Source organism: Palaemon carinicauda, chromosome 15 (assembly GCF_036898095.1).
Source record: "Palaemon carinicauda isolate YSFRI2023 chromosome 15, ASM3689809v2, whole genome shotgun sequence".
Classification (NCBI taxonomy): domain Eukaryota; kingdom Metazoa; phylum Arthropoda; class Malacostraca; order Decapoda; family Palaemonidae; genus Palaemon; species Palaemon carinicauda.
In genome coordinates this window covers 27717573-27734686 of record NC_090739.1, presented here as the reverse complement: position 1 = coordinate 27734686, position 17114 = coordinate 27717573, and the positions used below count along the sequence as shown (strand labels likewise).

The 17114-nt window shown below is 35.3% G+C and overlaps 1 protein-coding gene across 2 annotated transcripts; it reads left to right on the top strand.

Moving 5' to 3' along the window:
• Positions 1–2235: 2235 nt before the first annotated feature.
• On the top strand, positions 2236–15913 carry LOC137654531 (GEL complex subunit OPTI). Of its 2 annotated transcripts, XM_068388241.1 has the most exons (5): positions 2236–2470; positions 6862–6965; positions 7877–8006; positions 12991–13063; positions 15571–15913. In XM_068388241.1, exons 1-4 carry the CDS (start codon positions 2363–2365, stop codon positions 13030–13032), a joined length of 384 nt encoding a protein of 127 aa, XP_068244342.1. In that variant the 5' UTR covers positions 2236–2362; the 3' UTR covers positions 13033–13063; positions 15571–15913. The 2 variants fall into 2 exon arrangements, with proteins under 2 accessions (XP_068244342.1, XP_068244341.1); XM_068388240.1 differs by having other exon boundaries at positions 2237–2470; positions 12991–15913.
• Positions 15914–17114: the final 1201 nt, after the last annotated feature.

Here is a 17114-nt window from a genome sequence, read left to right as displayed (position 1 = left end):
ATTCCTCATAGGACAGGTCCTGCAGGCCCGGAAATTAATTTTGTTGCTCTCCTTTGCACAGCTTCTATGGTATTGATGTCCTGCATTTACCGTGGGGACCACACTGAGGTAGCGTATTCCAGCTTTGGGAGAATCAGCCCCTTATAGAGAGACCGATGACATATGCCAACTAACTTGTTAGCTGCGGCTATAGTTTTGAGGTTGTGGTTCTCGAAACACAATCCACTTGAAACCAGAATCAATGCATACCCCTAGGTCTGTTTGACCTCAGTGGTTGCTAAAGGAGTTGTGTCCATCGTGTACTCTTGCTCTTGTGCCTGTCCTCTGCCGAGATGTAGTATGTGGTATTTTTCTGGATGAAACACTTAACTGCCAATGCTGCGACCACTGTAATAGATTGTCTATGTTTTGCTGGAATTGAAGGTGGTCCGTATCAAAGTCAATCTTACTATAAACCTTAGTGTCATCTGTATAAATTTTAATGCCGCAAGTAACAGCTTCTGTGATGTCAATTATGAAGATCACAAACAGGAGCGGCCCAAGGACTAAGCCCTGTGGTATACCGCTGGTTACGCCCGCCCAAAGAAGACTTGATCTCATTTAGCACTACTCGTTGCTGTCTATCGAATAAGAATGATTCAATCCACTCTAATGCATTGCCTTCGATGGCATAGCTCTCGACTTTTGCGAGTAACTGTTGACGGGGAACCGAGTCAAAAGCTTTCTGAAAGTCACAGTAAAGCACATAAATTCCCTCATATTCTTCAAGGAGTATTGCCCATTCTATCAGGGATTCTAGTAGCTGAGCGGTAGTAGACCTGCCACTCATGAACACATGATGATCTTCAGTGAATAAATTGTTTCTGTCCATGTGGTTCATGATTTTGTCCGGAACAAATGACTCTAAGATTTTACATACTACAGATGTTAAACTGACAGGTCGATAGTTTGATGGTAGATGTCTGCTGCCTTGCTTGAAAATGGGAGATAGGCTACATGTGCTCTTTTCCATTCAGCCAAGAGCTTGCCTTCATTGAGTGATTTATTGAAAATGATTGCTAACTAATCCTTTGCTTCAGACAGCAGTTTGGGATGTATCTCATCTGGCCCTGATGTTTTGACAACAAAGCCAGAGACGATGCGTATTGAGTGACTGTAATCTCGGGTATATAGTTCTGCCGGCCTTTCTACCTATTATTGTATATATATATATATATATATATATATATATATATATATATATATATATATATATATATATATATATATATATATTTATATATACAGGGTGTCTACAAAGTCTGGGTACACATACTTTTAAAACAAAACAATTTCATTTAAATCTAATGTTAATGAATAATATTTTCAATATGGTTTGTCAAATACACTGCCTATGTCTTTAAATTTCTTAATCAATTTTCCGATGGCACTGAAATAAATAGGTGGCCTATGAGAGTGTTGAAGATTAAATTATACAATTTTGAGATAGGACCATCCTTCTCATCACTTAAGAATACCAACTCGATTCGTTTTTCTTTAGACAGAGCCATCATTCGATCTGTACATGAAAAATAAAATCAATAAATAGAATAGGGAAATTCCCTATGCACCCAGATTTTGTGGACACCCTGTATATATGTGTGTGTCACACTAATATTTTACATAAAACAAATGAATGTGACGAATTGAATCGAATACGTAATGTCTAAGTAAACATTTTTTTCCCCGCAAATACGGATAGGGAATCTGATGATTAATAGCAAAACAGTAAAGGCAAGTTATAGGTAATAATATTTCATTCTTATGAAAGTTTGACTAAAATGAAATAAATCTACAATTGTTAAAGCAAAACAGAATTAAAACTATGTTAGAACGGCAGGAAATTTCAATTGCATCAACAGAGCCTATTTCTAGAAAGTTTTCACTATATTGAAAAATAAGAAAAATATTTATTCTAAAACCGAAAAAAGTTTCATGAATTATTATTTAAAAGCTGAAATGAGGTGGAATGAATTAAAATCTATCAAAATGAAGCGTACTGAACGTCCCTCAACTGACCAAACTGGAACTAGCGAATTATCAACAAAGATTATTGATAGAAAGAAAAATAGTAGGTAAGAGAGACAAATAGATATTTGAAAAACAAAAAAGATCCATAAATTATAATTCAAAAGCAAATTTTACGAGATAAAATTAAAGAAAAATCACACGGAACGTTACCTTTGTTAAAGGTACTAGAACTTAAGCGACCTGCCTGCTAGTGTTTACCAAACGCTTTCCCATAATGTCATTTAGCCGTCACGGTTGCGTAGGAGTATAGTAAAAATTTCCGTTCTTCCCTCAACCCTAAATAAAAACAAAAATGAGCACGTCCAAGACAAAACCGGAGAAGAATGGCGTTGCGAAGGGCTCTAATGTTCCGTCAGTCATGACTAGAGCATTTACCAGTAACTCTTCGTGGCCAGATAAGGTGAGAGAATCATAAAATGTATGTGTATATATTTTTTTCCGACCATGGAACCGTGTCTGGTCATAGTCTACTGCTACTGTGGAAGTACAGTATCAACTACTGTACTAACCAGGCCTGCCTAACAATGCTTAACATTAGTGGTTTGTCCGTCAATTATAAGTTGGAATGCTGCATATGGCTATCATACCAAGTACCGGTTAAGTAGCGCTACCGGTAAGTCTCAGTGACAAAAAGGTAAGTAACCGACTATTAATAGTCATTATCCCAGCCTTAGCAGATTGGTAGGGTAGATATTCTTGGCTGGTTAGTTACTTCAACTTGAGGTAAACTTACTGTAGCATTAACGTGATTGGGTTACAGTGGTAGATTTGTAACATAAGTTTCCCATACTTAAGCTTGGACTTATGTCTACCAACAGCAAAGCCTAAGTGCATTTTCCTTTAAAAAATCATAGTTAAAAAAGTTTTGTAGACAGGTGCTGATTATATGCTTAGAAAACTTGAAACTGAATAATGTGTTCCATTCCGCAGCTGACTGTCTGTGCCGTTGTGCTTTAGTTTTCATGATTTTGATGGGAAATTCACCTTAACCTAAGGTATGACCACCTAACCTGACTAGTCTTGTCCATACTTGGAGGTAGGGCTCCTTTGTCATTCACATTTCGGCATTTCAAAATTCGATAAAAGCTAGGCTATGTTTGTCGTTTGTGGTAAATTTTGTAATGGTTAGCTTCTCAAAATTTTTATGTAAAATTCAGTATGGTGATATTAGGAAGGAATTGGTAATTTGCCTGTAAATATTCATGCTGAACAAAAGTTTTCTTTTACTAATAGGCTGTATGACTTGTCACAAGTGTGTAGGCATAATGAAGAAAAAAATCAGTTTAATACAGTAGTTACGGAATATGGTGAGCATTATTTAGCCTACAGAAGAATCTTCCTTTAGTTGTATTTGGTAAATGTTTATCTGAAACCTAACCTAGAACGTAAACTGACATGAGATACCCTGCTCTTACTCGTGCAACATTTTATCTTTGACCAGTTACAGGGTAGTGATTCTTTGCCTTGTGTTGAGTATAATATATTGCTATCTGTACATTAGGGTACTATGTAGATTTGCAGGCAGGTTGCCTATTTCATTCTAATTTACCCCAATCAAAATTAAAGCAATAAATATGCTTAGCATATCTCAATACCTTAGGAAAATTTTGTTTCTCGGTGGAATATTCATAAATAGAATTTTATATTGAAATCTTGGAGCTCTAGCAGTGCTCTTTCCCCCACCATACACCATTTTGTCTCATCAGTCTGCTATGGAATGAAAGGGACTCTTAAGGGATGTATAATATCCTCGCGCAATAAATCGGGTTAGTTCAAGATACCTTATTATTATCACTTTCTAAGCTATAACCCTAGTTGGAAAAGCATGATGCTATAAGCCCATGAGCCCTAACATGGAAAATAGCCCAGTGAGGAAAGGTAACAAGGAAAAATAAAATAATTTAAGAACAGTAACAAAATTAAAATAAATATTTCCTATATAAACTATAAAAACTTTAACAAGCGGAAGAGAAATTAGATAGAATAGTGTGCCCAATTACCCTCAAATAAGAGAACTTTAACCTAAGACAGTTCAAGACCATGGTACAGAGGCTATGGCACTACCCAAGAATAGAGAACAATGGTTTGATCTTGGACTGTCCCTCTCCTAGAAGAGCTGCTTACCATTGCTAAAGAGTCTCTTCTACCCTTACCAAGAGTAAAGTAGCCACTGAACAATTACAGTGCAGTAGTTAACCCCTTGGGTGAAGAAGAATTGTTTGGTAATCTCAATGTTGTCTGGTGTATGAGGACAGAGGAGAATCTGAAAAGAATAGGCCAGACTATTCGGTGTATGTGTAGGCAAAGGGAAAGTGAACCCTAACCAGAGAGAAGGATCCAACATAGTACTGTGTGGCCAGTGAAAGGACCCCATAACTGTAGTGATAGTATCTCAACGGGATACTACCTTATTCTAGAATGTATCACATTGATTTCATTACAATCACCATGTACAGTTCGGGGGTGTTAGGTTATCGATAACCATGAATGGTTTAAATCCACAAGTTGTTATTAACCCTCCTCCCTGTTTATACTACTGACCTCCTTTACCATTTCACCACTTTTCGAGTGGTAGAATCACAGCTATTGCCAAGTCATTGCTGTTTTCCGTGGGTGACACGCTACCCTTACCAAGTCACTTGTTATTGTGTGATTGACTGACTACTTCCCTTAATAAATCAATTCTGTGTTTGCATAGTCGACTCACTGTCCAGATGTATCCCTTCATGGGGCAATTGCACTTACAGCATCATGAATGTTGACCACATTTTTCTTGTACTGTACAATACTAACGTTTATGTGGAACATCCGACCCACAGTACTGAAGACATAACTTCCTACATTTATATAGCATCTCAGGCTTTTGTGCCAAGGTAAAAAATAATTTGGTTTTAAGGACTCCATCCTTTGCCTCCTAGCAATTATATGTGAGTGTTAGAGGTAGTAGGTTGGCCAGGGCACCAGCCACCCATTGAGATACTACTGCTAGAGAGTTATGGGGTCTTTTGACTGGCTAGACAGTACAACGTTTTATTTTCCCTTTGCATACACACACACACACACACACAATCACACACACTGAATAGTCTGGTCTATTCTTTACATATTCTCCTCTGTCCTCATACAGCTGACAAGACTGAGATTGCCAAACAATTCTTCTTCACCCAAGGGGTTACAGCACTGTAATTGTTCAGTGGCCAGTTTCCTCTTGGTAAGGTTAGAAGAGACTCTTAAGCTATGATAAGCAGCTCTTCTAGGACACTGCAAAATCAAACCATTGTTCTCTAGTCTTGGGTAGTGCCATTGCCTCTGTACCATGGTCTTCCACTGTCTTGGGTTAGAATTCTCTTGCTTGAGGTTACACTCGAGCACACAATTCTATCTTATTTCTCTTCCTCTTATGTTGTTAAAGTTTTTGTAGTTTATATAGAAGATATTTATTTTAATGTTTTTATTAGAATATTTTATTTTTCCTTGTTTCTTTTTCTCACTGGGCTATTTTCCATGTTGGAGCCCCTGGGCTTATAGCATCCTGCTTTTCCAACTGGGGTTGTAGCTTAGCAAGTAATAATAACTGGGTACTGTATATGGAAACATGTTTACCTTGAATGTAAACCAGGTCATTACCTTAATTTTGAGGTTAGGACATGGCTACTTTGATTATAATAATTGTTATATCAGCTTATCAAGTTCTAAATATATTATACGAACATTGTTCCTTCACTAAGTAAAAAAAACATGTGGAATGTAAGCCTGTATGGTCACCAAGTAAATAAAAACATGGATATAAAGCCTGTACTGTCACCAAGTGAAAAAAAAAAATGTATATAAGCTTATACTGTCACCAAGTAAAGAAAAAAAATGGTATATAAGCCTGTACTGTCACCAAGTAAAAAAAAAGAATGTTATATAAGCCTGTACTGTCAACAAGTGAAAGAAAATTTTTTATATGTGCCTGTAATGTCCCCAAGTAAAGAAAAAAAAATGGTATATGAACCTGTACTGTCACCAAGTAAAAAAAAAGAATGTTATATAAGCCTGTACTGTCACCAAGTAAAAGAAAAAAATGATATACAGTATATGCCTGTAATGTCACTAAGTAAAAAAAAAAAAAAAAAAAAAAAAAAGGTATATAGCCTAAACCTGTACTGCCACCAAGTAAAAAAACATGGTATATGGCCTAAGCCTGTACTGCCAAGTGAAAAATAAAACATGGTATATAAGCCTGTACTGTCACCAATTAAAATAATGGTATATAGCTAAGCCTGTACTGTCAGCAAGTAAAAAAAACAATGGTATATAGCTAAGCCTGTACTGCCACCAAGTAAAATAAAAAGCATGGTACTGTATATAAGCCTGTACTGTCACCAAGTAAATAAAAGGAATACAAGACTGTAGTGTCACCAAGAAAAAAAAAAAAAAGTAGAATATAAGCCTGTACAGTAATGTTACCAAGTGGAAAACATGGTACAGTATACAAGCCTGTACTGTCACTAAGTCGTTTGATACTTCAACTCTTTTAACATTCTTTCTAATAAAGCTATGATTTTAATTGTAAGGAATATGAAGAGAAATGAGATTTACATTAGTTCTTCCTATTATTTCATAACAATAAAGGACATATGTTATAATGTCGAAGGCTACCATAAGACAAAGCTATTCATACGGGGCCAATGATTGTATTTGTAAATTCTGTAGATACCATTTTCTTTGCTCTTATATTCATATCACAGTAAAGAGTATATATACTGAATGTTGCCTGATAAAATTTACAAAGTCTTTTTCCCACAGGATGAGTTTTTGGACGTAATATACTGGGGTCGGCAGGTGCTGGGGCTCATACTAGGGCTAGTGTGGGGCTTCATACCTCTGAAGGGCTTCATTGGCCTGTTCTTGTGAGTAGATTGTCTTTCATTCAGTTGCACGTATATGATTTTAGGTCCTGGGGCATTTTGGTTATTTTAATGCTGTGCTGTGGAAAAATGGTTTACATCTATTGATGGAATCTGAATGGCTGAAATATATTTTATATCTAAAGATGTAATTGGAATGGCTAAAATATATTATATAGTGGTTTTTATTTTATTTATTTTAGAATTTTTCTAGTCACCTTAGTTTAGTGGAAATCACTTTGCATTTTTTAAAGTAAGACTTTTGTAGTATGTATTGTATTGTACTTTTTGTTATTTCCTTTTATTGATATTCTATTTAAATTTAATGTACAGTAAATACTTTGAATTTACTATTTTCACTTATAAATTTGTTTATTTTTTCCAAATCATTTCTTTACTGGTTTGTATGTTGAATACAGTAACCAGATAGATCACTGTATTAAAACTTGAAACATGTCCAATTTACATGAGAAGTGAAGTATTAATGACCCCTTAGTTTTACTTGATATTGATATTAAAAAAAAATTATTCCAAGTACAACTTACTTACAGAATTTTGATATTGAAATGGTTTTCTCAAACTCGAAATTACTATGCAAACAATATTTCAGAATTTAATAATTACTTAAAATTTCAGATAAGAGTAGAGTATAACTAGAATTTAGCTGTACAATGTATAGATGATTAAAACTTGACAAAGAATAGCTATATTTCATCAGGAAAGGAATGCTTGAGGGTAATGGAACATTTTATGTACAGCATATCAGTTGCTTATGAATAATTTTACATCTAGGATTATGTGATAATAGGTGATATAAGGATAACCACTTGAGAAGTCTATAGCTGCAAATTCTAATGCGTAGAATACCACCATATAAACATCAAATATAATGCTGCTTTTTTTTTTCTCTCCAGATTTTGTGTAATCAACGCAGCAGTTATATACTTTTATGCTTCAAGTTTTCAAGGCATCGATGAGGAGGAATTTGGTGGAATGTGGGAATTAACTAAAGAAGGATTTGTTACGTCATTTGCAGGATTTTTGGTGAGTTGATTTCTGTCATTACTGAAGGAAAAATTGAATAGGGTATTTATGATTTTTGGTGAGTTGGTTTCTGTCATTACTGAAGGAAAAATTGAATAGGGTATTTATGATTTTTGGTGAGTTGTTGGTTTCTGTCATTACTGAAGGAAAAATTGAATAGGGTATTTATGATTTTTGGTGAGTTGGTTTCTGTCATTACTGAAGGAAAAATTGAATAGGGTATGTATGATTTTTGATGAGTTAATTTTTGTCATTACTGAAGGAAAAAATGAATAGGGTATGTATGATTTTTTATGTTGATTTCTGTCATTACTGAAGGAAAAATTGAATAGGGTATGTATGATTTATGGTGAGTTGATGTCTGTCATTACTGAAGGAAAAATTGAATAGGGTATGTATTCCATTCCAGAGATCCATCAAATATCAATCGGTCACTTTCATATTTGGATTGTTATTTATGTGATTTTTTGGTGTGTGAAAATTGAGGAAACACTAAAGAAAGGCAGAAGCATCAAATTGATGAAAGAAGACTTGGAATAGATCAATAGATGTTTGCTTTAAAGGATGCAAATGGGAATATCCACAGTTGAGATGGAGTGATAAAAATTGAAGAGTTCTATACAATGCTATACAATAGTGACATAAGAAATAACTTCTTATAGAAATAATGAAACACCTGAGCTAGTACCAAATGTAACAGTAGGAGAAGTAAAGGCGGCATGGAAAGAAGCAAAGTATCAGGATAAGATAGCCTAACAATTGTTGCAATTATAGAGGGAGGAGATTTCATAGTAGAAAAACTGGCTGACCTCTTCACCAAATGTCTGTAAGCATGCTCTATCCCTACAACTTGGAAAAGCTTTATCATTGTACTAATTCACAAAAGGAGACACAAAAGACCTGAAAAATTACTGCCCAATAAGTTTACTCTGTAATATATAAAATATTTACAAAGATCATAATAGGCTGAACTTTAATCAGCCAAGAGAGCGGGCAGGCTTTAGAAGTCGGTAATCAACAACTGACCATATCCATGTAATTAACCAGCTAATATAATAAAGAGTAAGTGTCTTGCTTTATATACTGTGTATATATATATATATATATATATATATATATATATATATATATTCATTTATTTATATATACAGTATCCTGTCACTCGAGGGGGGGAGGGAGTAGTCTTATGCTGGCGAGAGGGGATTCCCTGAGGGGTATACTGTACGCGAAAACACTTTTTTTTCCACAAATTGCCGAACCAGTGGGTTGTAGATAGGAAAGGGGGAGGGGGTGGGTAGGGTAAAATTTATGGGTGCATATCTATGTAGATATTTAGACATCATTTTTGACAGATCGAGTACACTAGTTATATAATAATATATTGTAATATATTAAGTCATGTTCTACTTGATGGCATTTGTAACAACTACGGTAATTGTTTACTATCGTACGAAAGTTGAAAAGTAAGCAAAACAGCTGTTGTTTATCAAATCAGTTGTTCATAACAAAATGGCTTCTTTTCATTTGATTATTTATAGCCTTATGCATTACTAATACATTTATTTAATTCTCACTTGCTTTTGTACCTTATTGAACTAGTACAGTGGTTGGGATAAAGAGGTGGAGGAAAAGAGATTACTGTAATCTAAAGATAATACTGGAACATAGTTTGAGCTTGTAAAAAATATTCTTTAAATATATTAGTGTTGTATGAAGGGTCATTGATTCTCATCAAAATATTGGTAACTACTGTATCTGCTGATTGAGCTTGGGAAACTTAAGGAGAATTCAGTTCCAGGATCATACAACTGAATGGTATGAATTTGGGTTATTGAATGGTTTGTTCATTATAATTTTAGGCATCCAAGAGGTATACAATACAGTAGTACCTTGGCTACGAGTTTAATTCATTCTGGGAGTGAGCTCGCAACATAAAAGCTGCTGATTCTCACCTTAACTTGTTGGACAGGAACTTACGGTCTACTGTATTGAATTTCTTATTTCTGATCTAGATTTCAATCTGTCACCTTTGCTCAATTACAGTAGTTGATTATGCATGTTGCATAAGATTTTTCATAATTCATATTATCCTTTACATTCAGCTCTTCCCGGACAGTTATATCCTGTTCGTAATACTAGTCATGCAGTTAATTCTAATAGTCAGGCCTTCTCCATCATGAGGCTTAATACTACACAGTATTCTAGAAGTTTTATTCCAGTTGTGACCAAGTTGTGGAATGATCTTACTAATTGGGTAGTTGCATCGGTAGAAATTCTGAAGTTCAAACTTGCTGCAAATGTTTTTATGTTGAACTGGGTGACATATCTTTTTTGGTGTTGTTACTGTTTTTTAGATATTTTATTTTAATTGATCTTTTTTTCTCGTATCGTTTATTTTCTTATTTCCTTTCCTCACTGGGCTATTTTTCCGTTGGAGCCCTTGGGCTTATAGCATCTTGCTTTTTCCAACTATGGTTGTAGCCTAGCTAGTAATAATAATAGTAATACAATTTTTTCCCCTTGAGAAAGGAAGGAAATTATCTTAGCGAGTTCCACACGTCCACACTGTAAATACAAATATACACAAAGGTTTTATAATGATAATTACTGTAAAAATTATAACCCCAAATATAAGAATGAAGAAAAGTAATTTATAAGAAGGAATGAAAATAATTGATAAATGAACTTGCTTTACCTTTGAGGAGAATCGTGGCTGATGGAGTGAGACAAGAGGCGGCAGAAGTACGGGTTACTGCTTGGATGGAGAATCTCCCTCCATAACTTCTGGTTTCATGTATATTTATTTCTCTTGAATGACAATAATTAATACTAATTGAATCACTTACTTTACCCTTTCTGGACACTGGGTTGTCTTTTTTTTTTTTTTTTATTATTATTATTAATCTTGCGATCAATTATTCTAAAGGGACCTATCTAGAGATAACTAGACATGCCTAATATGGGTGAAAATTGCATGAATACTGCGTAGGTTGCATTTGGGAAGCCATATGGCAACCTCTTGACTGCTTTTTGCCTCTCGTTGAAAGGGGTTCGAGTCCCGCTCAGACTCGTTAGTTCCTTTAGTGTCTGCAACCTTACCACCCTTGTGAACTAAGAATGGGGGGGGGGGGGTTTGAAGGAGTCTACAGGTCTATCTGGTGAGTCATCAGCAGCCATTGCATGGCCCTTCCCGGTCCTGGCTCGAGTGGAGAGGGGGCTTCGGCGCTGATCATATGATATATGGTCAGTCTCTAGGGGCATTGTCCTGTTTGATAGGGCAATGTCACTGTCCCTTGTCTGTGCCATTCATAAGTGGCCTATTAAGCCTTTAATAGGCTCGTTCGTACTCTACTACGCAAAATGCCCATGTGATGCAGAAGATTTTCTCGCAGGTTGTGCAATATATGTAATCCCATTTAAATTTGTATGCTCATATCTAAAATTACTTGTATCCCAAGATATGACTATACACACACACAGATTACAGTTTTCGTCCAAGCCCCAGATGACTGTACAGTCTACCCACACAAAACAATAAGAATCTCGCTGATGAACCTTTTGGGTTCAGTATTTTGAATTAATTTTTCTTAATTCTTTATTGTCATACACTATGTAGTATCTTTCTCTTAATTGCCATAATACCTTTATGGTCTAAGCTCATTCCAAAAGGTGAACCACTCCCTCCTTCATAAGTACAATTCTATGCAGGTTAGTGAACTTCACACAAAGCACTAGGTATTACTGATGAATTTTTGTAGTATTTCTTCAGCTCCTCACTGCACTTTATGTAGTCTTCTATTTTGACTGTTCCCATTTCCTCTCTGTCATCCGGCTGTTCAACTTCTTAACTCTTACTTTATAGTGCAACTTTTTTTTTTTTTTGCCTTATGCACCTTGGCACTAAATGGCATCCCCAACCCCAGCACCGGACCATTTCTATAAATCAAATCATCCAATGCAATTGCTAAAGTTTTCAAAACTACTCAAGGCCCATGTTTTGAAACATCTCGAGTCTAACTGACATGGTTTTCACGAGACAAGGTCTGTTTGAGATCATCTTTATCACCTCGTGACTGATAGTTTTCTACTATGCAAGACATAAGAAGAATTTTGACTTCTGTTCCTTCTATGGAACTTCCTTTTCAGATTTAAGATTACTCATTGCTATTTCATTGCTTATATTTTATTAGACACTTTTGTATGTGCTGGAGGCACTATGACTTATTTATTCTTCTTGTTCATAGATTTATTCTTCAGGGCTGTTTTCCAAATTTTCTCATAATTTTTGTTTTCCAACTTTTCTCATAATTTTTCTTAGTAAACTTAAATCACCTGTAATTGCTTTATTAAGACAGTAGTTCAGTCCTCTCCAGTTTTCCTCTTCACTTTTTTGCCCCCCTTAGTTGATTTTAATAAATATTGAATTACTTGTCAATATAATTTGTATTTCCTTACGATTTACTCAGTTTTTAACAGCAATTCGATGATAATGATTAAGTTTGTTCTACATATTTTTCCTATTTCTTAAATGTAGGGATTCGTCAGTAATGGATGTGTCAGCTTTTAGTTTTAGCTCCTGATTAATTGCAAGCATATGCTTAGCTAGTTATCAGTCTTAAGGTGAGATCCTTGTTTGTGATCTTCTCTACAGAGGACAGCTACATACCGGTAATTGTTTAGTAGTTTTATCTATACTTGATATCTATAGTTTTTGGCCAGGTAGTGTAAATATGCTGTTAATTCTAAATTAATATTTATGGTAGTTACCTGTAATAGCCCCATATATTCTAGTTATGCCAGATAATAATAGTGCTAAATTGTTTGTTATTATTGCACTCTTTTCTGGTAGGAGGAGGAAATTCAAAACAAAATTCAAGTTATTTGCTAGAATGACATGTTGAAATTACTCACCCAACCTGTCCTTAGCTTTAGCTCAATTTTAGTATGTGCCAGCTTTATACAAGCATTTTAATTGTCTCAACAGGTCATGTGGATTATACTCTACTCTGGCTTGCATTACGACTGACGATCCAAAGTGGAGACGACTTCAGGCTGTGGTAATATCTATTGTTGTAAATTCATTTTCATGTCACTATTGTCGAACTGTCTTGGTCTTTATTCTGTATAAAGTTATATCTCCTACCATTTATGCCTTCGTTTTGTTAATCATATTTTGTATTTTTAAAAAAGATTATTGCCTGTTATTTGAAAACTTGAAAGTTTTGATTTTGACAGGTCTATTTTATGTATCAAGGTTTGTAAATGCTTTGTATACTATTAAAGAGGGCAAATATAATTTTATAATTAGTGTATAGAAGAAACGGATACTGTATTGTACTGGTTATGTCGGTCCACGTGCTTTTATCCTCAATTGTTTCGAATTTGCTCCTATAATTTTTAGGGAGACAAAGGTCTTATTGAATTGTAAAATTTGGAAAGATTATTGTATGACAGTAACATAGATGTTTCTGTCATTAAATATACATAATTGACTCTTTGGGAACAACTCATAGTTAGGTAGTGAAATTCAGTAGCAGGTGTTTCTAAGGCAAATTTTTGAAAAGCAGTACTGTATGGCACATTTTGAACTAAATTTTACATGACGTACAATTTTTTTTTTCGTTTAATTTTTCAATTTTAAAGTTGATAAGTCTTTGTAGATTTACATTATATTTTGTAAACCTTAACTAAAACCTTTTTTTCTTAGGCAAAAAGTGCATGCTGTATGGTACAATTGGAATAGGCTTTTGTAATTTTTGCAATTTGTTGATTAGAAATGAACAGATGCTTTCATTTTAATGTATATTTATATTAAGATTTTAAATTAATTTTCCCTTTAGTTAATTTAGGATGCATTTTGAAATATCTGCATCTTCATTGAAAGTTTAAAAAGTCTTACTATTGATTGTCATCTCAGTTGTTTTGTGCAGTAAATTGTCCACTTGCAGGTGCCAAAGAAACACAGATGTTTTCAGACTATTTGTACTGTATGATGAATTTTTTTTATTTTGTTTAAAAACTTCACACATCAGGTGCATCTATATTGAAATTCTTGATGCTGGAAGGGGAGGGACAGGGAAAATATTTAAAGGCACATTGTACACCGGTAGCTCTTTATCCAAGAATTGGGATACTCAACTTTTAATGGCACTTAAATCATTTAAACACCGGTAACTGTTGGAAAATTATCCTAAATCCTATTGATAGTTTTAAAGTAATTTGGTGAATTGTGGAAATCTATGGAACTAAGTGGTTTTGACAACTTGTGCTGCTTCCCTCTCCTTTCATCAATTATTAGATGGAAACAGTCAGTATTAGTAATGTAGTGTCATTGTACGGTACAGTATACTGTATTTAGATTGCTTGTTGTTGCAGGTTAAAGAAAATTATAGTGGTTTTATTTTTCTCTTGTAATGAAATTTGGTCACCAGTGCCTCAACTTAACCATTTCTTTCCTTTACTCAAAGAGCCGTTGGCATTTTCAGATCCAATGTACAGAATAAGGATTTGGTTGTATAGCCATAAATATTTTAGTTTATTCAGGTTTACTGGCTCTTGTCAATCATTCTTTTTGGCTTTTTCGGAATGTTTGCCTTCAGCTTCATGTTAATGTAAACATCATTTATTTTTTTTTAATTTAGTAGAAAGTGTTAACATATATCTAGCAGTTATAGGGTTTTGGGATTTTTTCTTTTTTTTACTTCTGGTGCACAGGGAAGCATAATGTTATTGTATAGCTCATGTGTCTGGTTATATTCAAGAATTGTTACATCTGTATAAGTTGAAAATTTCCTTTGTTTTTAAAGGACTCTGATCTTTTCAGTCATGAAAAATTTTAATTTAATTTCAATGTTCATGTGTAGTTTAGCAGTCTCCTCCTGTTGCTGTACATCAGATTGATAACAATTGGGTATTGGAAATGAGATTTCATTTTATTCTGAACTCGGTTCACCAGAACGTACAAAAAACCTGTAATGTTCTTTTTGTTTTTTGTATCTGTAAGATGAGCATCACTTCTTTCAATTGAGATAGATGTATAGTTTGTAATTTAATGTAAGACAAGGCCACAGCCTCATGAAATGGCTTAGTTTCCAGGTGCTTCCAGGCAAAAGGTGATCAGTATAGAGGAATAGTCTGTATGGAAGTATTTGATAACTACTTCTCATCTAAAATATACCATGTATTAATCCTTGAAGTAAAAATACTTTTAGGATTTTTAACATTATACCCAATTCTTTTCCTTCAGTCTTACCGTCTACCCAATATACTCAATGAACAGTGCTTGTAAAGACTATGGTACTGAACTCCTTACCTCTTTCCTTGAAGCACTCATAAAAGTTAGCAGTTCTTGAAATTAATTTTAAAGGCAAGGAAGGGGTTGCATAGAACATATTTTCAACAATACAGCTAGATTTCACTGCCTCCAGTCTTGTCTTGACAGTATATTGAACAGATTTCAATTCAAGCTGCTATTTTATGAGAGTTTTAATGTTTTTGATGAACTAGGATATCAGAACTTGCAGGGTCAAACCGACTTAATTTCTAACCTACTGGTATTTTGCAGATTATGTTGCAGTAGTGAGATCTTGCTATGTTAAAATCGGGCGATTGTACATCTTTACTGCAAGTCTAAAAAAAATATTGGCCCACTAACTGAATATTCGATGTCTTGTTGCGTGTTTGGAAACTGCAAAATTGCAGTGTGATTTGATTATAGAATGATGTAAATTTCAAAATAGAAGTGACTACAAAATTTACAATGAAAGAATTGTTGCAAGCATGAAGGCCATTATAACATGGTGATTGTTACTTTGGTGAATCCTTCCTTTGATGCCTTTTGTCATTAATTTTGTTTTTCAGTTATTTTAGTCTTTCTATAAATTTTTATTGAATAAAATAAAAACTTATCTGTTTTCTTTATCACCCAGCATGTTATATTCCTGAAGAATGAATCATATTCTTATTTGTGTAATAACTAATTCATTACTTACTAACACCTTAGGTAATCACAAACTTGAAAAATTGTGCGAAAACTTTGTCATAAGAGTACTGTGCTCAAATACATCATGTCTAAACTGGATAAAATTCATACTGTTCGGTATGCAGATTTAAACGAGTGAACCATACATTAAAGCCCATTGGTTTGGGAGTCACAATTACTCTTACAGAACCGTTAAAATCATAAAATATCACACTTGTTCCCATACTAACAATCCTTACGTTATTTATTTGGATTAACTTTCAGCGGCAGTTGGAGGTAGCCATTAAACTAATTGTGAGGTGGGAACCATGCCTAACCACTTGAGCGGGTAGGCTGGGGGTTTACCAGCTGCCTCTATATATATACTCTCACAGCAGTGAGAGACATCACTTTTTCTTTTGGCTCAGTAGAAATTGGATGTGTCCTCTTTCCTGACTGTCATTGGACTTTTCAATTTTGCTTTTTCTATTCAGATGTACGTGTATTCTCTTGCGATCGCCTTCATCGTGCGAACCTGTCCGGGGCATGAGGGTGCCGCGTGCGGGACCTTTTTGTCGTCGGAGACCGACCCGTACTCTTTGTGTCCTACTTGGTGAGGGCATCGATGCAAGCAGGGTTTGCCTTGCGCACAGTGTAGGGAGTGATCTGCCTCCCAATGGGAGAAATTTGGCCGGCGTAGGAAGATGATTAAGTGTGGCCGTTCTCCCCCAAATCTCTCCCAAAAGCTCCTTCTCTCGCTTGTGCTCTTACGAGGGACGATCGAGTAGGAGCGCAGATCGATTAACTCCTTGGCAACCCCAGGTCCTGGGGGGTTGTTGCTTCCACTAGAGGAGCAACTTGTCCTCCAGCCGCTGGCGAGCCATTCTCCCTCTCAGATCTGCTGCAGGTGTGGTCGTCCTTAGGAATTTCGGGACAGCCTTTGAAGGAGGAACTGCTGTGCCTTCTTCAGCGTGGTGCCTGGAAGGACCCTTCTCCAGACCCGTAGACATCTCATGCTTAGGAACTGTGCGAGATTCATATGTCGCGTTCTCCTAGCCCTTCCACGCGTGGACGAGGTGATCGTTCGCGTTCGCCTCTCCAACTGACGATGAACCCTCTCTCCATCCTGGGACCTCATCGTCCCCTAA

Bases quoted from the DNA above. Each gene is read 5' to 3' on its own strand.
- LOC137654531 (XM_068388241.1), top strand. From the start codon at position 2,363: ATGAGCACGTCCAAGACAAAACCGGAGAAGAATGGCGTTGCGAAGGGC. The intron at 2,471-6,861 runs GTGAGAGAATCA...TTTTTCCCACAG, and splicing joins ACTCTTCGTGGCCAGATAAG to GATGAGTTTTTGGACGTAAT. The intron at 6,966-7,876 runs GTGAGTAGATTG...TTTTCTCTCCAG, and splicing joins GGCTTCATTGGCCTGTTCTT to ATTTTGTGTAATCAACGCAG.